Source organism: Rhinolophus hipposideros (assembly GCF_964194185.1).
Source record: "Rhinolophus hipposideros genome assembly, chromosome: 5".
Classification (NCBI taxonomy): Eukaryota; Metazoa; Chordata; class Mammalia; order Chiroptera; family Rhinolophidae; genus Rhinolophus; species Rhinolophus hipposideros.
Window position 1 is genome coordinate 81018924 of NC_138051.1, and position 25090 is coordinate 81044013.

At 38.7% G+C, this 25090-nt stretch overlaps 2 protein-coding genes across 2 annotated transcripts in view; both read right to left on the reverse strand.

Annotated features, from left to right (window-relative positions):
- SPTLC2 (serine palmitoyltransferase long chain base subunit 2) overlaps window positions 1-25090 on the reverse strand; it is an 88341-nt gene that overhangs the window by 54747 nt on the left and 8504 nt on the right. Inside the window, exon 2 of the mRNA XM_081049826.1 lies at window positions 13856-14050. Within this exon, the coding sequence (XP_080905952.1) occupies window positions 13856-14050 (195 nt within the window). The remainder of the gene's footprint in view (window positions 1-13855; window positions 14051-25090) is intronic.
- Window positions 6827-7446, reverse strand: LOC308498238 (transcription factor BTF3 homolog 4-like). The gene has a single exon (XM_081049827.1). The coding sequence runs from the start codon at window positions 7388-7390 to the stop codon at window positions 6914-6916; it is 477 nt and encodes a 158-aa protein (XP_080905953.1). The 5' UTR covers window positions 7391-7446; the 3' UTR covers window positions 6827-6913.

Sequence of the window (25090 nt, forward strand, 5' to 3'; positions counted from 1 at the left end):
CATCCTTACAATGACAGGACAATTAAGTCCCTGAGATGCAACTCGCAGAGTGAAGCTGACACTGGGAGGGATGTCAGACCAAAAGCAGGTGGGACAGAATAAGAGGCTTCCTTTATCCCCAGAGAAATTCCAGGATAGTGGCTTGGACCGCAGTTCGAACTTTTGGTAGAGATCTGAAGGGCAGCTAACCAAACTCCCTGCAGCCTAGCAATGAAGTGAGAAAGGAGACAAGAGAGAATCCCTATTTGGGGTTCCAGTTGTAGGCAACAGGAATATTTGTTTCCAAAAATACCTCACACACTTTATGCTAGGACTGGGGTTAAACTACAGGACTTGCCTTTTCATTCATTCATTCAAGTATCTTTTAATGAACACGCAATAGACACCGGATTCTTCTGCTAGACTCAGGATACAATAAAGAACAAGATAGCTTCCTCTGTCCAGCAACGACACCCTCACTATTCCTCCCCTCCTCCCCACAGCCCACTCCCATCCTCACCCCCCTCTTCTTCCTCCTCAGTTTAGTCACTGTGAAATGATTTCCGTCAGGGCCAACAGATGACTCATCTGCTCAGTCACTGAACAAACACTAGCAGGACTTCCCAGGCACCGAGCCAGGCACTGGGGATAAAAGGAGTAAGACAAACTCCGCCCTCACAAGGCTCTTAGTGTCGTGGAGAGGCACACACAGTCACAATGCAAGTAACACGTACAGCGAGTGCCTAACTGGTAGGTGAGCAGCAATCACAGAGTCAGGGTCAAGGCTTATGGATGCGCTCTTCAGGGACATTTTTTCTGAAGCTCTTCACAAACCCCATTATATTAGGTTGGTGCAAAATTGCAGTTTAAAATGTTAAAAATAATTGCAAAAACCGCAATTACTTTTGCACCAACCTAATAGTAGCATGACACAAGGCAAGTAGAGACAAACAATACCTAGTTGAGACTACATTCTGGATGGCTGGGCTTGAAGCACTCACCAGGTAAGTGACTTCTAGCCTCTAGCCTCAAAGACAAAAATTCAAATTCCCGGATTTGTTCATTAGGGATGGGTAAAGACCTTACCAAAAGCAGTGTGGGGTCATCTCAATAACAAGCCAATAAATAGCCTTTATGTTTAACCTATTTGATGTGAGTTTTCTAAGAAAACATCCTATACTGTTCAAAATAAATAGGTACCATCTCATCTAGTGTCTGTGCAGGCCTAAAGATCACAGAGGGGCAGGCTGGGTGCTTCGGTGTTTCCCCGAAAATAAGACCTAGCCGGACCATCAGCTCTAATGCATCTTTTGGAACAAAAATTAATATTAGACCCAGTCTTATATATTATATACTAATATTATTATATATAATAATATACAGGTTAATATTATTTATATATATATTAATATAATTATTATATATAATAATATATATGTTAATGTAAGACCAGGTATTATATTACATTATATTATACCCTGTCTTTATTCTAAAATACCCTTATATTAAAATAAGATCGGGTCTTATATTAATTTTTGCTCCAAAAGACGCATTAGAGCTGATGGTCTGGCTAGGTCTTATTTTCCACTCTCAGAAGGTGACTTTGGAACAATTGTGTATGTTTGTTAAGAGCAATTCTGGCTAACACAGATGTCCAAATATTTTTATATGATGATAAAGATGATAAATAATCACACTCATAGCAACAAGAGTTCCCAAGTGCTTTACATATATTTTCCCTTCACTATACCTGTATCCTCTTACAGATGCTATCGCTCCTATTTTCAAAAAGGCAAAATGGCTTTCCCAGTTAGGGAAGTAGTCAGAAGCAGAGCCAGGAACTGATCCTGGTCTTTTCATTCCAAAGGCCGAGCTCCTAATCCCAAATGCCATTCTGTGCTGCTGCTAAATCAAACCAACCTGAAATACTCTCTAAAGCACACATGCCCGCGCGCGCGCGCACACACACACACACACACACAGCCGGAAGGCTAAGAGCCGTACTTCCAGGTACCCTCCTGAGAGGGTTGTGGATGTGGCAGTTTCTACCATGAGAAGCACACACATGTGGAAGGCAGAGGACTGTTTTGCACCAGTGTAGGAGACCAGCTCTCAGGGGACTTCACGATGCTGGCACCAGCTGGATTCCACAGTCCACGGCCTACACGCCAGTTTTGTGGGTGAGGAGTGGCTGTGACGGCAGCAACCGCAGTACTCACGGCAGGACCAGTTTCCTAAATTGGGGTGGCTGCTTAGTTAAGGGAGGGAGGCCCGAACGTCACTGCTCCAGACCCTCCACTATGTGCTAAATGCCTAACTCCCTGTTTGCTTGAACAACTTTAGTCATTTTGGTTCACGCCACTAAAACCTGACTGTTTCAAAAGCACGTTCTTTGTGATTATTTTTGGGAAATAAATATTTAATCAGTTATTCTCTGTATTTTGTAGATTAAAAGAATAATATTTATCCAAGTCACCATTCAGTGATATAGATGAAACTAAGACTCTAGCACTATTCCAAATTGGGCCCTATTTTTAATTCCGAAAAGAATTTTCAATACCAGTTCTAATTTAATAACTTTTATTTATTTTAAGAGTCTAGGGCACAAATCTCAATATATCAAAGGACAAAATTTCTCTCAAAAGTGAGCATTCGAGGCACACAATCACTGCTTTCATGTTCGGATGAAAAGCTTGGAAAACATGCTCAGAAATGTTTCAGCGCCTTCTCAACGGCAGAATGATTTAAAGTTCCACCCCTGACCTACTGTGCCTAGTGCGGGGGAGGGGGAGGGATGTAAAAATAAACTAACTCTAGCAGTCAGTATTAAGTCTTTAAAGAACAAATCAAAATCATAAAATAGCTTTGCTCATTCTCACTGAGGCAATCGGATATCCACGAAGAAAAAGAAAAAAAAGGCAACTTTGATCTAAACCTTACATCTTATACAGAAATTAACTCAAAATTACTCAAAATTTTAAATGTAAAATATACAACAATAAGACCTTTAGAAAAACCTTCATACATTGCTAATCGGAATGTAAAATGGTACAGCGGCAATGGAAGATATTTTGGTGGTTTCTCAAAAAGGTAAACATGGAATTTCCATTACAACCCAGTAATTCTATTTCTAGGCATATACCCTCCAAAATGGAATCCCGATATTTAAACAAGTACACAAATGTTCATAGCAGCACTATTCACAACAGCCAAAAGGCGGTAAAAATCCAAATGTCCGTCAATGGGTGAACGGGTAAACGAAATGCAGTCTAGCCACACGATACAAGAGCATTCAACAATGAAAAGGAATGAAGCACTGACACATGCTCCAGGTGGACAACCTTCAAAGACAGTAAGGGAAAGAAGCCAGACACAGAAAGTCACATATCGCATGATTCCATTTGTATGAAATATCAACAATACGAGTAGTTAAAACCGTAGAGACAGAAGCAGGTTTTGGAGACAGTGGACCAGGGGAGGGGCTAAAGGGGAGTGACTGCATAGTGGGCAGGAGTCTCCTCTGGGGGCGATGACACGTTCTGGAGCCAGACAGAGGAGATGGCTGCACCACAATGTAAAACTAAAAATGTCACTGAATTGTACACTTTCAAATGGTTAATTTTATGTTATGTGAATTCTACCTCTATAAAAACAAGAGCAAAAAGTAAAAAAAAATTCTCTATTGGAAATTTCTTAGTGGAGTAAGAAATAATTCAATCTCAAGTCCAGTCTATCCATACCTTTCCATAGTTAGTAGCAAAGCAAAAGGGTTCTATTATTTTCAGTGGTTCTGCCCCTCCTTCCATATTAGGCTCCAGGTATACATTAAAATACTCTACTTCAACCACTGGCAAGGAAGCTGGCAGTCCCCGATACGTAACATGTAGTGCTGCTGAGGACACAGGTCTGTTTCGCATGCAATGAGCATAAGGGAAGTGAGCAGAAGCATAAGTGGGCCTGGCACCCTGGCATCGACAATTCAGCTAGTCTTAATTACAAGCCAGTGTTGTGACCTAGTGTATGTAACCAAAACTTGATTTATGAAAAATGCCACCCTCATTCTCCAACAAAAAGTGTACCTCTAATGCCACTAACATTAGCAGAGGGAAAATGAAACATGAGAAAGTAAAGGTTCTTAGAAAAGACAACTTTTGGAAATGAAATGGGAATTATCAAATTCCACAATGGTTTGGAGCGATGACATGTACAAATCCTCCAATCAATAAATTATCTTTCTCCACAAGAGAATTCAGCTACTGAAAATCATATATCAAATGTTTCAGCCAGTTTAAAAACACAAACACGAGAAAATGAAACAAAAAACCCTGCCCATCACAGGTTAGTGGAAACTAAGCAAGCACTACAGTAGGGGTAGAGGAGTAAAAGCCGAAACGCAGTTGACTGCAGTGTGAGGGTCAGGCTATCAAAGCTGTGACTACAAATCCAGAGTTTCCCAAATGTCAAGCTAAACTCCAGTCTATTGTACAAAGGGACTATAGCTTCTAGGACAAAGAAGCTTTCCCTGAAAAGTTGAGTAATGGGAGCCATGTGTGGACATTTACATCCATACAGAAAAGTGGCTGAATAAGCATGTATAACACTTACTCTGCCTTTCAGCCATATGGAATAAGTGAGATACATGACCAAATCCTGAGGAAACGTTTCATTTTGAATTTGAGGTCAAGGGCCAAGGCTCCACTTTCCCAAAGCCCCGTTTTTGGCCATGCAAAAACAGGTACTAGTCATAAGGTAGGGAAGCAATTTCTTGAGAAGAATTAACAATTTCCATCACAATCTAAACTGAACTTACCATTGATATTACATAACTAAATTTCTTTAAAAAGCCATACTATGTCCAGATATATGCCCTTTCTTTTTTACCTTATTTTATTAGACTGAATCCTGTAAAATTGTCATTTTAGCAGTTCAAAAAACGATCAAATATTGGCAACTTCGTATGATTCAATGTAATATTTACTGATTAAAACAATGAAAATTGAAAAATATACTTACAAGCTTGGGAAAGAAAAATATTTTACACAAAGTACAAAAAGTACTATTCATAAAAGAAGACTGAACATTTGCTTACTTCAAAAGAACTTCTGTTCATCAAAAGACACTATACATAGACTGAAAAGATAAGCCACAAAATTGGAGAAGATCGCTGCAAAATGTCTTCTAGAATAAAGATTTCTTACAAACTAAGAAAAAGGGAAACTCAACAGAAAAACAAACAGGATGTGAATAGACACTTCACGGAACAGGTACTTCAAATGACCATTAGCATCTGGTGTTGAGCTTCATAGGGAAACAGAGAAATGCAAACTCAACTCACAATGAGGTACTGGTCATACATACAACTGGATTAGCAAAAATTTTAAAGTTTGACAATAGTAAGTATAGGTAAAGATGTGGAACAATAAGAATCCTCCAACACAGCTGGTAGGTGTATAAAACAGTACAATCACTTCGGGAAATAGTTTGGCACTCTCTTGTGAAACTGAAGACATGAATACTCCATGACTCAGTAATTCTAAGCCTGGAGAAATTCCTGTATACACGCCTAGGAAACCTTACCAGAATGTTTATAGCAGCTTTTATTATCACTGGCAAGAACTGGGGGAAAACTCAATGTCTATCAATATTAGAGTAGATAAACAAATTGTGGTATACTCGTATGATGAGGTCCGCACAGTGCTGACAAATGAAGCAGACACACACAACACCGCTGAATCCCACGATGGGTAAACAAAGGAAGGCACAACACATATACCGTGTTCCCCCGAAAATAAGACCGGGTCTTACATACATTAATTTTTGCTCCAAAAGATGCATTAGGGCTTATGTTCAGGGGATGTCGTCCTGAAAAATCATGATAGGGCTTATTTTCCGGTTAGGTCTTATTTTCGGGGGCAACACAGTATATATGTAATATAAATCCATGTAGATAAAGTTCAAAAACAGGTTTAACTAAATTTTGTTGTCTACAGATGCATATACAGGTGATAAAACCACGAGGAAAAGTCAGGATGATGGTCACCTCAGGGGACAGGGAGAAGGTATGACTGAGAAGGGGTCATGGGGGGAGTGGTTTCTGTGGTGATGGTAGCGTGATACTTTTCAGGTGGTAGTTTCATGGCTGCTTACTTAAATAAGCGCTCATTATAGCCACATTTACCTTTTATTAACCTTTCCAGATGTGTGTTATACATGTGTATACTGCTTATATATGTATCCAACAAAAAGGTTAAAAAATAAGTGCATTCTAATTAAATAAATCTCATGCTTTCTATACAAAAAAAAATATTTTTCATGACATACAATTTATTCTGAAAGTTTTATGCGACAGAGTGTGTTGAGCTGCCTGACTCAAGCAGGCGTACCCCAATTTACTGAACCTGACATCCGATGACAAGCAAACCTACCTGTCTGATGGCGCTGATACTTATCTATCTGCAGATCTGGGGTCTCAGAACTCAGCCACCGGAACTGAAGGCTATATATGAAACTGAAACTTTTTTTTTTTTAAATGTAAAGATTTGTTTTATTTCTATTGGGGGAAGAGGATAAATAGAACTGTTTTCCAATTTGCTCTCCACTGTATACACACATACCCACACGCATACATACACATACATACACCAAAAATACCCCAAACAAAAAAAATGAAAGAAAAAGCCAAGAGTCAAAAATCAAAACACCCTCAAACTGCATCAATACTTCGTATTTTGATCAAAAGAACAGATCCTGGGAGGAAGTGCAAAATGCAAAATCAAATGACAAAAAAATGCTGAACAAACAGCATTATTAATATACAAAATATTTATATTACTGAACTAGTAACAGTTGATGTTCTCCGTGTCTGTAAAACTTTGGAACCACAAGCTGATCTGTTAAATCTAGTCCATGCCAGCTTCCAAAATCCAGAGAGATTTTAGTTGGCTTCATTTTTTGATGCCTCATCAAAATTTTCTACGAGATCTGGAACATCCTCCTCCTCCTCGTCAATATCTTCTGGTTTGGGTGCTTTGCTATCCAACATTTGCCGAGGGAACTGTTCAGCTAACTTCCTAAGACTTGTTAAGCTACCAGCACCAAGTTGACTTAATATTCCAGGTAGCATCTCTGTGATTGGTTTGGCTGCTGCATGACCAGTAATTGCAAAGGTGTTAGCAGAAAGGGAAGCTTGGACTTTGGGATTGTTGAAATGAATAACTGTCCCATCATCTTTAATCATGTTTACCTCTTCAATACCAGCTATATTATTCACAGCCAGTTTTTTAAGAGAACTCTGAAGTTTTTTGTCATCAGCTGTAGCTGTTCTATGTACCACCTTCTTCTTTCTGCGAGCTGTACCCTTGCTCCCTATCCGGACCTGAGCCTGAAGTTTGGCTAACTTTTCTTGATTCATGCTGTTGGTAAATCTGAAGCAGGGAGGGTCCTCCAACACCAGCACGCGGCAAGAGCAAGATGTGAAACTTTTTTTAAAAAAAACACACAAATGCTGTTTGTGGGTTACTACAGCACTGATGAAATACTTCAAGACATTTGATGACGATAAACATAATACTGCGTACCTAAGGCAGGCTAGCGAAAAAAAGTCCAGCGTTTTGAAATTTTATTTTGGCAATGTGTTTGCTAGAGAAGGAAATAACCTTATAAGACATATAGAGAAATGGCAGATACATGACAAAATTGTTTCAAAACTTTAAGAGAATTTTAAAATCCAAAATAACTCCCCCCTGAAGAAGTGTTGAAAATCGTCATCTTATGGTTAAAAAGCATTCTACAGCTAGGAGTATTTATTTTATAAACCAACAATGCTGTCTTTGCCTCCATTTAATGAAGGAAATTAGGTGAAATATCTGTGAAAGGTTATTAGACTTTAAAATCTTCGAACTATGATTAAGAGCTTTCCTGCTGTTCATAAGTCATACTGTCTGTCCTGTCCCGTTTTTAATGCTATAGACAGGAGCCACTTCCTTGCTGATTCTATCTGTCCATGAAGGCATATGATGAGATTTCAAGATTAAAGACACTTGTTTTCCCTAGATCTAAAACACAGTGATCTACGTGTTTCTACGTGTGTATGTATTCACACACACACACCTGATTACTTCAAAAGACTCAAAACTCTTCATTGTTATTATTACCACCACTCACAATACCATTCATATCTTAAACATTTACTAAATGCCGATTATGTGCCAAGCACTTTTCTAGGCACTGGGTATTCAGTAATAAACAAAAAGATAACAATTGATACTAAATGCGAAAAATGTATAAAACATAAGGTATGTTAGATAGTGCAAAATGTTAATGAAAACAAACCAAACAAGGAAGGGGGATGTAAAATTCTGGAGTCAGGCTAAAATCCTGCTGGGGGGCCAAGGGAGAATAAAGAAGCAAAAGGAAGTGAGATAACTACCACTGGTACTAGCTGGAGGAAGCGCTCTCGTGCAGTGAGGCAGGAGAGAACTGGGTGGTTCAGAACTGCAGAGGCCGTGCAACTGGAGCAGGTGAGTGAGGAGTTAAGTGGCAGGAGACGATGTGTGGGTGACAATGGAGGTTAATATGAAGTGGCTGAATCTGGATTTGCTGATGGGCCACATATGGTGTGTGACACAAAAGAAGAATCATTGATAACTCCAATGTTTTTAGCCTAAGCAACTGGCAGAAGAGAACTGTCCTTCATGGAAATGGAGAAGATGGCTAGCGGGTCGGGAGGGGATCTCAGGTCACTTTTACACGTGGAAAGTTTGAGATGCCGACGTGGAGTGGTCCAGTGGGTAGCTAGATGTACAGATCTAGAGAACAATGAGTTAGTCAATGGCACATAGAAATTTGGAAGTTATCAGCATACAGAAGGTACTCAAAGCCATGACAATGGATGAAATCACCAAGGGAGTGAGTACAGATGCCACATCCACACCATTTAGTAGTTGGGCAGATGAGGAGGACCCACTAAGAGAGAATGAGAGAGAACAGCCAGAAAGGCAGACGAAAAACCAGGCAAGTATAATGTCCTGCAAACCAAGCAAACAAAATGATTCCAGGAGAGATCAATGGTGTCACATGCTGCAGGTAGGCCAAACAAGGTAAACGCCAAGAAAGAACTGCAAGATTTTGTCACAGGTGACCCTGAGAACCATTTTAGGAGAAGTGGTGGGAGGAAAATCTGACTGGAGTGGGTTCAGTAGAGTGGGAAGTGAGACACTGGAAACAGCTATGTCAGGGGATTTTGCTCAGAAAGGAGGAATGAATGGAGTAGTAGAGGAGAAAAAATGTTTTTTTCTAAGATGGGAGAAATAACGTGTCTGTGCTCCTGAGAATGAGCTCTGTAGAGAAGGACAAACTGTTGCAAAGCTGACTCACCAGAATCCAATGGTCAGAACCGGCTGTGTATTAAATAGAAGCAGAGCACTGGCCAGTCATCATGTGTTATCTCTAACAAGCTCTCCTCCATGGCCAGATGTAAGTACAGCAGATCACTTTTTTACATTTTCAGTTATTTACTACCATAGTTATCGTGGCATTTTCAAAATGCTTTAGTGAAAAACATAAATAATGCCAAAATATAGCCTAAAATCTAAGCAAACGTCAACACGGTTTCTTAAATTGAACCGCTGAGCTTATGGATAGTCTCAGGGATCCATGAACTCAAGGATCATTTTTAACTTTATTTTTTTACTTTAATACACGTTTTAAAATTAGTTCACCAGTTTAACACCCAACAGCATTCAATTTAAACTTGGAATGACTTAGGATATCAGACAGGGCACAAATTCTTTAAAATTTTACATTCTCAGTTAATAGTAAAAAGCAGTTCCAAACTGCTGCATGCAATGAAAACCTAATGAAGAAAGTGATGCCTTAAGATGCAAAAGACGAAAACGACGGGGGCCAGACGGCTCAGTTGGTTAGAGCATGAGCTCTCAACAACAAAGTTGCCAGTTCAATTGCATGGGATGGTGGGCTGAGCCCCCTGCAACTAAAGATTGAAAATGGCGACCAGACTTGGAGCTGAGCTGACTTGGAGCTCCACAGCTAGATTGAAGGACAGCGACTTAGAGCTGATGGGCCCTGGAGAAACACACTTTCCCCCAATAAAATTAAAAAGAAAAAGATAAAAATGCCTTGCTAAAAAAAAGCTACACTGTTGCTGCAAATAAAAAAGCCCAAGAGGTAACGAGGAAGCTTGCAAAGCTAGTAATGTCACCAGTGCAAAAAGGTAAAGTGGTAATAACGTGCTACAAAATTCTTTGAAAGGGCTCATTTTGGATATTGCTTCTTACCAGTGAGAAATCCCTGGAGTAAATAAAAATAGATGACTGCTCTATACAATGGAGCGTGATTCAGCAATAAAAAGGACAGACGTACTGAAATTATGTCAAGAGAAAGAAGCCAGACACAAAAGATCACACATTGTATGTTTCCATTTATGTGAAATATCTAAAGACAGAAAGTAGATTAGTGGCTGTTTAGGGTGGGGATGGAAAGGTAGGAGCAACTGCCAATGGGTACAGGGTTTCTTTTTCAGATGATAAAAATTTTATAAAAATTAGATTATGGTCCTGGCTGCACACCTCTGTATAAACCACTGGATTGTACATTTTAAGCAGGTAGCCTTTATGGTATGTACATTGTATCTCAATAAAGCTTTTCCAAAAAAAGAAGAAATAGATGACCACTGGCCTGGGCTCCACACAAACCACAAAACAATGGAAAAATAATGCTCTTTTCAAATCCATAGAACTAAAAAAGACAAACCAGTTGATATTCCCCAGCTTGATACATCAGGCAACTATACTACATTAATAGTTTCCAAAGATAATGCTAAAGTGACAATTATCAGAATATTCTTAGTAAGCTACTTTTTAAGGAGACCCAAAATAAAATCCTTCCAAGAACTCTTATTATTTTACTCCATTTCCTTCTTTTGTATCTTAAAAATTAAACATACCAGGATGTGGACATATAACGTCCCTTCCCACTTGCCTATCCCTCCCATTTTTGAATATGTGACTAGGAACTGCAGGGGAAAAATGTTAGTTTAGAGTTTAGTAAGTGTGTGGTAACTACCTACCATAAGTTGGTTACTCCTCAGATTTCTAGGTATTTCTTATCTGAATATTAGGACATTTTCATTAATTCGAGCTTTCATTTCACCTATCACACACACATTTCTGGACTACAAGCTTCACCCCACATAACAAAAAGAAATAAACCACAGAGTGGGAAAAACAACACCCTCATCCAAAACAGCACTACAGTATTAACAGAGGATAAAGCAGTAAAGAATTCCAAGAAGTCTATGCAATGTACATAAAATACAACGAACTCATGTTAACTCATCTTTTATAAGATGAATTAATAAAGTTGTAGCCAAAGCAACATGTCAAGCAGAAGTAGCATAAACAGTTAAAATGGGCTCTCCTTTGTAATGCAACGAGGAAGAAAATAAGGAGGTGATTATGAACACCATTCACTCAGTGAAATGAGGAAGTGGCTACATTATATTTGCATTTCATGAGCCCAGGCAAGCACTTTCCCTCACCTCTGCCCAGTGTAACACTTAAAAATTTGCCTCTCCCCCTGACTACACCAAATGCAGCATCGGAAAACACACACGACCTACACTAACGCTGGAGGACTCCTCCTTTCCTTCTAAAAGCTGAATTTTTATAAGAAAATGGCAGAATTTGTCTGTTTTAGCTGCTAATGTTACTGACTGTGAAAATCCTATTGAAATAAATTTGAACCAGTTAGTACAGTCCTCTTCTGAACAAACTGTAGAGGCAAATGTCCCACATATTCCGTCCTACTACTCCTTCAAGAATTATTTCCTGATTAACCCATGCTACTGTTTTATTTTTTTGTTCTACATCTGCAGTAGAGCTCTGCAAAGGCCTCTAAATTCGAAGTGTTTATTTTTCCTCAACAAAATTAGAAACTGAAAATGAAATCTATGTTGCAATTCCCTCACAAAGTACAGGTAGACAGCCCGCCCCAATACTTAAACACAGCATTTACCCTGAAACATGAAACAAATTCCAAAGATACTGTCCTCATTCACAAAGTAATTCAGAGGCACCCTCGGCATTTATTTACTTATTTATTCTCATTCATTGGTCACACTTGACAGAGCACAGTGGGCAAACTCTATGGTCATTCTCCAGCTCCAAAACTGCCCAGGACTCCTCGCTGCCTACGAAACTTCTTAGTTCAACATTCAAAACACCGTTTCTCATACACCCACATTCCAGGTTCTCCCGAACACTCCTCAGCCCTTGTCTGCACTATCTCCTGAGCCAGGAATGCTCTCTACATCACAGTCAGCACTTCCCCCACCCTCACCTCTACATTAGGTCTCTACAGTGGATTGACACTAAGACAAAGATTTTCTAGTTTGAATATGTGAATAAAACTTTAGCTTCCATCGGTCATAACTGCCACCAACTCAGTCTAGTAGGAAGATATTGGTCTGCAAGCAAATAATCGCAATACCATACAACATAGTAAGTGTATAGTGAGCTCTAAGTTACAATGAGTAAACCATACTGGAGGGATGTAAAAAAAAAAAAAGAAAAAATCAACATACTGTGTATACACGCTAGCCCAAAAGTCCTATTTGGGTAGGAAAAAAGGAGAATCAAAGAAATTTTCAGTTTATTCTGGTTTTCACTGATGAAAATTAGTTCGGCCAACTGGATCGAATGCTGAATGCAGCGCTTTGCTTGCATTACATATTCAAAAACATGCCTTCTTACTGAAATTAACTTGTAGGCATTTCAGGGCAATGAGTAAGACGGCCACTTGTGCCGCTGCTGGGAAGGGTGCAGAATGGTTCAGATGAGAGAGAAGAATGCCTGGGTCCTCGATTATCCCAGGGCCAGAATCTTCAATCCATATATTGGTTGGTTTCGCCTAGTTGCTGGTGAGGTCCTTTCCTCTCCCATGTTTCTGGATGCCCTCTTCCCCTTCCCTCCATATGACTACAATCCATTTCTAGTGTTTACTGGCTCCTCTCTCAGTGGTGACCTTGCTGCTACCATATCTGCCTCTCTCCTCTAATACCCCACAAAAGTGAGAGGTATGATGGACAAAAAGAATCTAACTTCTGATCCCCTTCTCTAATCTAGTCCATTCCCTGAGCTGGAGGACAACCTGTCCATACTTCACACGCCAAGAACAAACAAGTTTGTTGTTTTGTAAAATCAGGCATTTTCAAATAAAGAACTTTTTATTTTTGAGAATAGGTAATGAATGTATATTGTACAAAACTCTAGAGGCGCAAAGGAGTACACAGAGGAAAATGGAGTGAATGAGGTTCTTCTCCCTAGAGATAGCATTATCCCTCTCTTGTTTTCTACTATAACCAGAGTAGGTCAGCCACATTTTGCTTTAGGGAAAGGAGCTTATCTGTGAACCAGACATGTATGCGTAATGTATCTATGGGAAAACCTATCATGAGCTCTAAAGAACACAATCTTGTCAGATGGCTCTACAAACAACTTAGAATACAGTACAGTATTGTGAACAGAAAGAATGTTTTTTCACTTCACAGACATGTGTCCACACATCAGCTCTGAAACTAGGCATCTGCGTTAACATTAATTGTGAATTTTAACTTTCTTAGCTATAAAATAGGAATAGGTTCTTGCATGATTAAATTAAAAACATGGTAAATGCTTTAGTTTCTTCATGCCTTTAACCTTGTTTTCAACTTCCTTAGTGGAATGTTTTTATTTAACTGTATCTGGAATATTTTTATTTTAATGTGAACTGAAAAATCTAAAGAAAAAAATGAGAGAAAATACCAAGATTTCTATAAAAGGCTTCCATTTACACAATTAAAGATTGTCTAAACAATTACCTTCTGTTCTTCTCTTTCTGTTGCATGGTGACACTTTTCAATTCTCCAATGCCTCAGGAAATCTCGAAGATATCCAAAGAGCGTGAGTACACCATAACCCACATAAGTTAGCACAGCAACCAGCATCGGTGTTTCTTCAAAAGCTTCGTTAAATGGTCTTTTATACAGTCCTCCATTTTGTGTAACATGATGAATCTGAAAGGGAGATTTAAAATGCTTATTTCAATCACAATAAGAGATTTCTACTTAAAAATCTAAGTCCTCACAGATTTGTAAAACTATACCTTCAGAATTCTCTAATAGTTTTTTAAAAACCCATTATGATCTGAGCAGGGCATAATTTTTTTCAATAAAAATAAGTTATATATGCTTCAGATGAAGAACAAACAAAGAAATACAGAGGGAGAGAAACTGCCTAAGAACAATGCCTAACTGATTTCTATTGTTATTTGATTTCATGAAATAGATTCTGAAATACTACGGTTAGAGAATACATAATTTCCTTTGTTCTAATAAAGTAAACAAAAATACAAATCAAAAGAGAAAGATTATCCTGAAAAACAGTTTATTAGCTTACAAATAAAAAATCGAAAGCAAATTCAGTTTTAGAATAAAGGCACTCATAGTATTCCAAACATCAGCATTGGGTTCCTGTGAAAACACATGGTGCACACTAGCCTTTCTTGTCAGTGGTAACAAATTAATTATGCATAAAAGTAAAATGCTTACATACTGTGTTTCCCTGAAAATAAGACCAGGTCTTATGTTAATTTTGCTCCAAAAGATTCATGAGAGCTGATTGTCCGGCTAGGCCTTATTTTTGGGGAAACACGGTATGATGCTTTGGATGTTGCCAATAAAACTGGGATCATCTAAACTGAGTCCAGCTGGCTAATTCTAAATATAACAATTTTTCACTGTAAAAAAAAAAAGAAAGAGGACAGACATTCAAATAGGCACGATACATGGAATCTGCTGGTACTGATTCAACTTGATGGCCTAAAGTATTGAAAATTATTTGTAAAACTGATTTAGGTCTTCACCAATCTCTTCCCTAAAGGGGTAGAAGTCTGTGTCAATATTTAATATTTAAATTTTTACACAGGAATAAGGTTGTAATGTTAGAAGAGAATAATTAGAAACGAGCCAATATCTGAAGACAGAAAATTATTTAAAAATTAGTATTATAAATATTAAGCCAGACAAAACGAAATAAAAAGCACAACACAAGAAAAATAACATTCTGATCATCTCTTTAAAAAATTGCATCTAAAAATATTTTGCCATAAGAACACTATGATTAATACCAGTACCCAACTCTCAACTTTGAAATAATTTCAACTATTTTCTCTCAACTGAATATAAAAGTAAAATGTGAGGCAATTTTAAAAGCTCCTAATCTAATAAATGTGTGGCAGATTTGTGTGTCAGGAATGCTGTGGGTGGACCTCTTTAAAAGATAACCACCTGGATTTGAGACACACCCAAACCAGGAGGACCAAGTAAATGCATACAATTGGCTGGACTGTCTAGGAAGGAGGAAGTTAAACCATTAGTTTGCTTTTAAATACTATGTGATTCTATCACAGCAGCATTTAAAATTAAATGAATTTTAAGGAATTGAGATTCAACTATGAAGGAATGTTTGGAATGTGGCCTCAGTCTTAAACACAGATCACTCTTCTGCTACATATAATCTGTCGATTCCATCTAATGTATTCATTTCAGTTATTGTAGTCTTCATTTCTGACTGGTTCTTTTGTATGGTTTCTCTCTCTGTGTGTAAGTTTCCACTGAGTTCATCTCCCCTTAAATTCATTGAGCACCCTTATAACTAGGGCTTTGAACTCTGTATCTGGTAGATTGCTTGCCTCCATTTTGCTTGGATCTTTTCTGGAGTTCTTCCCTGTCCTTGCATTTGGGACATGTTTGTCTCCTTATTTTGGTGTCTCCCATTTATTAGGCAGATCTGCTATGTCTCCTAGTCTTTGCAGAGTGGCCTTACGTGGTAGGTGTCCTGTGGTGTCCAGTAGCACAGTCTCTCTGGTCACCTAAGTCGGACGCACCAGGGGTGTCCCTTGTGTGGGTTGTGTGTGCCCTCCTGCTGTAGTTGAGCCTTGATTGCTGTTGGCATGTCAGTGGGTGGGATTAACCATCAGGCTGACTTGACTGGTCGTGACTACAGTGGAGGAATTGTTGTGTGGAGGCTGACCCCACGGAGCAGGATACACTTTAGTGGGATTCTGGTGCCTGCTGAGTCTGCCCTTTGGGTCTGTCCTTTATGGAACTGGTTGGGTGGTGCTCTGGTGAAAAACACAAGTCACTCTGATCATGCAGGGTCAGAATGGACAGGCCAACAGACATGCAAACCTGACAGGTTGAAAAAGTCTTAGAACTTAGAGAGAACAAAATTACTTGATCTTCAGGTACTGATGCTAAATTTTCTCCCTGACATGATTCAAATAAAAATAATAGCATTACCATCTTACCCATGTATAATGCTCCATAAGGAAAAGCACCAGGCTTATTTTGCTCATAATTGCACATCTAGCACTCGGGATAGTATTTATTAAGTGCTAACAAATAGTAAGTACTCAATAATGTTTCCTTTTATTCCTATTAGTATTACAGAAAATGGCACCTTATAGGAGCTCAATAAATATTTGTTGAAGAATGAAAACACACACTATGCTCTTTGTTCTTTCAACAGCACATTCATAGAAGGGGTTAAGTTGCAGGGATTATACAATGAATATTAGGACATTTCTAGAACCCAGATCTGACATCTTTTAGTCTCAACTGGACTGAAAATCAAGTTCAGTCTACACAAAACATAGACTCTAAATTTGTACAGTGTATTTCAAATTCTGGATTCACCATGCAGGAGGGCTCTTAATATGCCTTTCATTAATTCTAACTTGAAAATTACACTGTCAACAAGGCAATCAAGAAAAATACCAGCGGGGGTGGACGGGTGGTTCACTTGGTTAGAGGGCAAGCTCTGGGCAACAGGGCTGCCGGTTCGATTCCCACATGGGCCAGTGAGCTGAGCCCTCCGCAACTAGAATGAAGTCAATAAGCTGCCGCTCAGCTCCTGGGTGGCCAGATGGCTCAGTTGGTTGGAGCGCGGGCTCTCAACCACAAGGCTGCCACTTCAACTCCCACAAGAGATGGTGGGCTGCACCCCCTGAAACTAAGATTGAACACGGCACCTTGAGCTGAGCTGCCGCTGAGCTCCCGGATGGCTCAGTTGGTTTGAGGTTGCTCTCAAACACAAGTTTGCCAGTTCAACTCCCACAAGGGATGGTGGGCTGCATCCCCTGCAACTAAGAATGGCGACTGGATCTGGAGCTGAGCTGCACCCTCCACAACTAAGATTGAAAGGACAACAACTTGACTTGGATGGAGCTGATGAGTCCTGGGAAAAACATACTTCTGTTCCCCAATTAAAAAAAGTCCTGGAAATACACACTGTTCCCAAATAAAGTCCTGTTCCCCTTCCCCAATAAAATCTTAAAAAAGAGAAAAGAAAAAAAACAGCACATCACTCCCTCCAGGTCTGTTCACATTAAGCAAACAAGAGTGTGACACTATGTTAATAGTATTATTAAATCAAGGGGAGATTTAAGAACTCCAATGAATACCAAGATGTATTTGCCTGAACATTAATTTTTTTCAAGAAAACGCAAAAGAAAAAAGGCAAAGGAAGAAAATTTTTTCAGTCAAGACTATATAAGTACATCACCATACAACACCTTAGAGGACAAGAGGAACGTGAAAAAAATCAAACTAGAAAGCCACTTTGTTCTCATGCCTGTAGGCTATCAGCCATATTTGTAACACCATGTTTCCCCAAAATTAAGACCTAGCCGGACCATCAGCTCTAATGTGTCTTTTGGAGCAAAAAATAATATAAAACCCGGTCTTACTTTACTATAATATAATACTGGGTCTTACAGAATATAATGTAATATAAGACTGGGTCTTATTATTAATTTTTGCTCCAAAAGATGCATTAGAGCTAATGGTCTGGCTAGGTCTTATTTTCGGGGAAGCATGGTAGCTGAAAAGGCACTCCTAACCAAAGCAAAAATGGTAATCAAAAGATAAAACCATAAACTTAATATATATGCACTAAAATTGTCCTGAACAAGATACAAAAAACTGGAGTGGGGAGTAAAATGGGGGAAGGAAGCATATTTCCAAGTTATAACCCTTTGAACCGATTTATTTTTCATTTTTAACCAAGTGTATGTATTACTGAATTTGCTCGTTTTATTTTTTAAATGTTTAAACTAAATTTCCTGATTTTATTCACTATTTAGACCAAAACAGCGTTAATAAAAGCAATATACACCTCTCATAACCTCAAGACATCTGTCTACAGCCTCTAGAGAATTCTCGCCTACTTGTTAGATCTCAAACAGACTTGACAAGCTAATGAGTACGCACAAATCTACATTTCAATCCCCAATTTATTTCCCAGAACTCCACATTTACATTTCCACCTGCCTCCTACATAGCTCCACTCAGACACCCCAAATCCAGCAGGTCTAAAGCTGAACTCATCTCACCCTCCTAACTCCTCCCTCAAAACCGGGTCCTCCTCCTGCACCTCCTCCCTGGTTGGCAGCATCGCCAGCCAGTCTGCCCAGTCTCCCAAGTTTGGAGTCATCTTTGGAGTCAGCTCCACCTTATTTGCTGACTTCCACCTACAACTAGTAGTGAATTGTCGTGCCTTAGTTCAAGACCTTCTTGTGGGGCACCAGGGAATTTTAAGGAGGCTGGAAATGTTCTACACCTTGAGAGAGGTACTGGAGACACAGTATACACACAGGTAAAAAAAACCCACGGAGCTATACACCTAGCATATTTTACGCACTTGATTTTGCCAGTTGTACTAGTGATGTCCTTTATAACAAAAGAAAGTCCTGGTTCATGCGCTGCATTCTGTCTCTTTAAAGTTTCAGAAAAGAAAAAGAGGTAAGTTTTGATTACACTGTAAACTGATGTGGATGGAATGACCCTGAGCAGAGGTTTCAATGCCATAAAAGGACATAAAGTAACTGTGTAATGATGCAACAATGGAGAATTATTGGGAAACAGAAGCATACATTTCTGATATGAATACAAAACCACAGGAGCATGTTTTTTCTTTAAAGCAAATAAACACATTCCCGCTCAATGTGACAGCAGGATGACAGAACTTGCCCTATCACCACAGAACCTGCCTACCCAGTGGATAGATTAGAACATTATTTAAAAAAAAATTAATGTCCAATATGAACCACCCATTATTCTTCAGCAATCAAAGGACTGTTATTCTGCCTCTTCCGTTAAATAAACCCTATTCATTTCCAGTGGCATATTCTGTTGTTCCTTAAAAGAAATTCTACTGAATTGGTCTTTTCTTGGAATTTTACTGAAATGTACTAGCCTCTCCCTACTGAATACCACACATACTAGAGAAAATAGTTTGGAGCTTTGTGCCTGTCACACAGCTATTCATGCTCTGAATCTATATTTCCAGCAGGCAAATTCTAAAAAGTAGGGGTACACATTTTTTCTTGCAAATAGAATACATTCACGAATTTTTGTCAATAAGTATCTCCTTCACACCAGTTAGAATGGCTATCATCAACAAGACAAATAATAACAAGTGTTGGAGAGGCTGTGGAGAAAAAGGTACCCTCATACACTGTTGGTGGGAATGCAGACTGGTGCAGCCGCTATGGATGGCAGTGTGGAGGTTCCTCAAAAAATTACGAATAGAATTACCAGACGACCCAGCAATCCCTCTCCTGGGTATCTACTCAAAAAAATCTGAAAACATTCACCCATAAAGACATATGTGCTCCAATGTTTACTGCAGCTTTATTTATGGTGGTCAAGACATGCAAAAAAGCAAAGTGTCCTTTGATAGATGAATGGATAAAGAAGTTGTGGTATATATACACAATGGAATACTATTCTGCCCTAAGGAAAGATGAAATAGTACCATTTGCGGCAACATAGATGGATCTTGAGATTATAATGCTAAGCGAAATAACTCAGACAGAAAAAGTGGAGAACCATATGATTTCACTGATATGTGGTATATAAAACTGAAAACAACAAAAGAACAAGACAAACAAATGAAGAAACAAAAACTCATAGACAAAGACAATAGTTTAGTGGTTACCAGAGGGTAAGGGAGGAGGGGGGTGGTACATGAGGGTACAGGGGATCAAATATGTGGTGATGGAAAGAGAACTGTCTCTGGGTGGTGAACACACAATGTGATAGATAATGTATTACAGAATTGCACACCTGAAATTTATGTAACTTTACTAACAACTGTCACCCCCAATAAATTTTAATTTTAAAAAAGTATCTCCTATGAAATGGAATGAAAAATATTTACAAAGCTACCTGTCAAAAACTTTGTTTTATTATTATTTTTTTAATTGGGGGAATATTGGGGCACAGTGTGTTTCTCCAGGGCCCATCAGCTCCAAGTCGTCCGTCAATCTAGTTGTGGAGGGCGCAGCTCAGCTCCAAGTCCAGTCGTCGTTTTCAATCTTTAGTTGTTTTCAATCTTAGTTGCAGGGGGTGCAGCCCACCATCCCATGTGGGAATTCAGCAGGCAACCCTGTTGCTGAGAGCTCGCGCTCTGACCAGCTGAGCCATGCGCCGCCCAGCAAACCTATACTTTGACACTACTACTTTCCTACTGACGAACCTCCAAGTGTGTGTGCACTGGCCCATCTCAGTGGGTGGCATCCTGTGCACGCGGCACCGGCATGCGCTGCACGGGTGTCACCACTCTCACTGGCCACCCACATGGCCTCCGCAGCACCTTCCTGGCTCCAGATAAGCATCACGGTACAACAGATGATGTAATCGTCGGGAGAAGTGAGGACCAGTGCAGCTCTGCCACAAACTGCATCTTCATCTGAGCTCGCTTCCACCCCCACCATGTCTGGGCCTATGACACCACATGCTCCACTCCGGTTTTGTAATGCACACCAGCTCACATCAATTTCCTTCTCTGGGAATCCTGATCCCTAGGGGTGGGGCCCTGGTGGTCATATCTGTAGAGTATGACCAAATTTCTTGGATCATAAGTGACTGACACAAGGGTAAGCAAGCACCTATGCCAAAATGAACCAACGACCCCTCCCATCAGAATTTAAAATGTCAATGGGAAACAGTGTCAAGGGCACTGGACCCACGTCCTGGAGAAAAGGTCCATAAACTCCTGATACTGAGGTCCCAATCGCTGTGCTATTTCTTGCCTTTCTGACTTCCTTAGACTTAGCTGTTCCTCAATTCCTCCCCATGCCCCCCTTTTTTCTATTGCATGCCTATCATTCTTATATCTTTTTGTTTAGCTCGAGTCAGTTTCTGTTATCAACCAAGAGAAATCTAACAGATACAGATTCTATGTTAAAATCTCTTAGAATTTCTTTTCTACACTTAACTGGATATTTACATTAGCCTAGAGTCTGCAAACTCAGGGCTTCAGTAAATTTTTTAAAAATGGCTTCTTTGTGGATGTACATTTGGAACATTGTTTATTATCTTATCTAGGATAAGGAATTCCTGGTTCAAAGTTATAGGTAGGTACTTCCCTATATTGAGAGACATAACTAACCTCTTCTCAGGTTCTCATTAATATACATGAAGATGTGTGGGGGGGAGAATCAGAACTAGTATTTTTTAAAAGGGCAACAGAAGACTGTAAGTCCAAATTCAGCCAACACTTGCCTTGTTAAGTTCTAAGTACAGTGAACATGCTCATAGCCATTAAACAAGACTACCTCTTTCATGGTAAGAAAATTACAAATCAAAAAGGAAGTATTAGATTTAATACAAGAATTTTAGGAAAATTGACTGTTTGGAAAAATAACTCTAGTCGGAACTGCTCCTGATACCACATTGTGGCAGAGATCGTTAACTGGCTCCCACCTTCCCTTCAGTAACAGAATCTGCCTACATTTCTCCAGTCTCTCTTGCAGTTAGAAGTAGCTGTTGTATGAAATTCTGGCCAACAGAATTATTACAAAAAATAATTTTCAGATATCAAAGTCTCTCCTAGGAACTCAGAGCGCCATTCTACCAAGATGCTCAGAATGATTATAATCACCTAGTTCTTTTTACTCATTTGATAAAGATTTCATTTCTATCTACATGTCAAGAACAGAACTCTGTATTTAATGATACAAATAAAAGATAATACTTGTCTTCAAGAATTCTATGTTTTTTTTGTTTTGCTTTTTAAGAAAGAAAAAGGATGCAAAGATCAACATTTTTGTTGTTTTTTATTGAAGTATAATTGACATGTAACATTAGTTTCGGGTATACAACACAATGATTTGATATTTGTATATATTGCAAAACAATCACCACAAAAGTCCAGGTAACATTTGTCACCATACATAGTTACAAAATTTTCTTCTTGTGATAAGAACTTTCAAGATACACTCTCCTAGCTACTTTCAAATATGCAAACATGATTTTTGAGATAAAAGTGAATAAGGAAACTATTTTAAAGAATACTGTATAAAGGGACATATTTAAACATACAGGATGAAAAATGTAGACAAAGTGAGAAGTCTTTCTTTTACAAGTGATTCTAAGCTGTCTTACTTTTCCTCTTCACATGTCTTGTAAGTCCACAGACACTTTATAAATCATAGGATGCCATCAGGAGAGTGATATAAAAGCTACCCTTAATTTGGTGTTTATCATTTCCATGAATTTAAAAAAGACCTTTACTATAAGCACATAGCCATAAACAATATAGTTTTGTCCTGCATGTTTTAAAGCCTTATATACCTATCATACTGTATCTTTCTGGAACTTTTGTTTAATAGTATATATCTGAGATTTACCCATGTTCAATAACATACAAGGTGTGATCAAAAACTATGGTGAATGCTGCTGCCAAGTGCCATCCAACAGAAAGGCAGGGTCTTCCATATGGGAGGTGGCTGCGTCAAACCTTACTAAGTCTGACAAGTTTCAACTTGTTCAGTGCAGTCAGTCAGGTGTGAGCTACGGTTGAAAGAGGTGTGTTTTAAAGTGTGCCCTAAATCATCCTCCACCGTGACAATGCTCCGTGTCACTCATCGCTTCTGGTACGTGGCAATTTCTGTCAAATACAAACATTGCAGTGTGTCCTCATCCACCTTATTCACCGGATCTGGCACCGTGTAACTTCTGGCTCTTCCCCAAAGTTAAAATGACCATGAAAGGTAAACATTTCGAATTAATTCAGGACATTGAGGCAGCCGTAACAGCGCAACTAAAGACATTCATAAAAGAGGACTTCTAGAACTGCTTCAGCAAGTGACAAGAACAATGGGATAAACGTGTTCGAAGCAAGGGGGGATTACTTTGAGGGGTTAATGGCAACGTGTCTTTTACTGTAATAATTTTAAATGTAAACATCCACCGTATTTTTTTATCACACCTCATAGATCGATTCATCCCACTGTATGAACACGCCATACTGTTGTTTGTTGATTTTTTTTTTTTTGCCATTCTCCTACTAATAGACAACTAGGTTATTTCCAATTTTTTATTGTATTTTTACAGTAAACATTCTTTTAAACATGTCTCCTGTGTTCATGAGAATTTCTTGGGAAAACTGTGCTTAAATGAACCCCCGAAATGTATACAATGAAGTCCTAACCCCAAATACATCACAATGTGACTTTATTTGGACAGGATAATTAAGTTAAAATGAGGTCATTAGGGTAGGCCTTAATCCAATATGACTGATGTCCTTATTAGAATAAGAAATTTGGACACAGAGGGAAGACCACATGAAGATACAGAAGATGTTCATCTACAAGTCAAGGAGAGAGGCCTCAGAACAACCCCAACCCAGTGACCCGCATTTTTAAAACTTTCAGTTAAAAACTCATTGAGTAGTACAGTATAAAGATTATCAGACTGTGCTGCATGTTCCAAGGGTACGCACTGATTTATGAAACTTCTGTTTAAATTATCTATGTATGTATATACATATAAAATATGTAAAGTACATAAAATATACATACATTATGTATGCACTGAGCTGTGATACAAAAATGTTTCTTGGTGTGGGTTGGAAAAAAAGTTTGAAAACCTCTGCTACTATATACACCTAGATATAGACTTAGAAGGGCAATCACTATAAATATGCATATTTCAGCTTTTCTACAAATTGCCAAACTGTCTCCAAAGCAATTGTATCCATTTATACTAAGAGCACCCATATATTATGTTTCCCCGAAAATAAGACCTAGCCGGACAATCAGCTCTAATACATCTTTTGGAGCAAAAATTAATATAAGCCCCAGTCTTATTTTACTGTAAGACCAAGTATTATATAATTACTATATTATAATACCAAGTCTTATACTAATTTTTGCTCCCAAAGACGCATTAGTGCTGACTGTCTGGCTAGGTGTTTTTCGGGGAAACAGAATGTAAGTTCCCACTGCTACATAACACTGTCAACATTTAATACTGTCATATCTTTATAGCTTTCAAATTGGTTAAGATGATAAACAGCATCTCATTGTTTTAACTTGCAATACTTGAGAACTAATGACAATGAGTATATTTATATATTTATTTTCCAATCAAGTTTCTTTCTCTGTGAATTGCCACTTCCTGCTTTGACCATTTTTTCCATCGGATTGCATGTTCATTTTTCATTGATTTGCAGGGTTCTATAATCTGAATACTAACCCTTTATCAGTGATGTACTGCAAATATCTCCTCTCAGTCTGTGGCCTGTTCTTTCACTTTTGGTGTCATATCGTGGAGAAGGTTTGCTTTTTAAATAATTATCTGCTGGCAAACTCCTAATCTACTTTCTGTCTCCATGGATTTTCCTATCCTGGCTATTTCATATAAATGGAATCCTACAGTACGGGGCCTTTACTATCTGGCTTTTTACACTAGGCATGTTTCTTTCATCCATGTTGTAGCACATATCAGTATTTCATTCCTTTTTATTGCTGAATAATATTCCACTGTATGAATATACCATATTTTGCTTAGCCACTCATCAACTGGTGAACCTCTGGGCTGCTTTTATTTTTTAGCTATTATGAATAATGCTACCATGAACATTCATATACAAGTTATGTCTACATATGTTTCATTTCTCTAGGGAAAAGAACTGGTGGGTCATATGGTAAATTGTATGTTTAATATTTTAGGAACAGTTTTCCAAAGTGGCTGCATCATTTTATG

What these genes read in the sequence shown, in the direction of transcription:
- LOC308498238 (XM_081049827.1), bottom strand. Translation starts at nt 7,390, where the DNA reads ATGAATCAAGAAAAGTTAGCCAAACTTCAGGCTCAGGTCCGGATAGGG.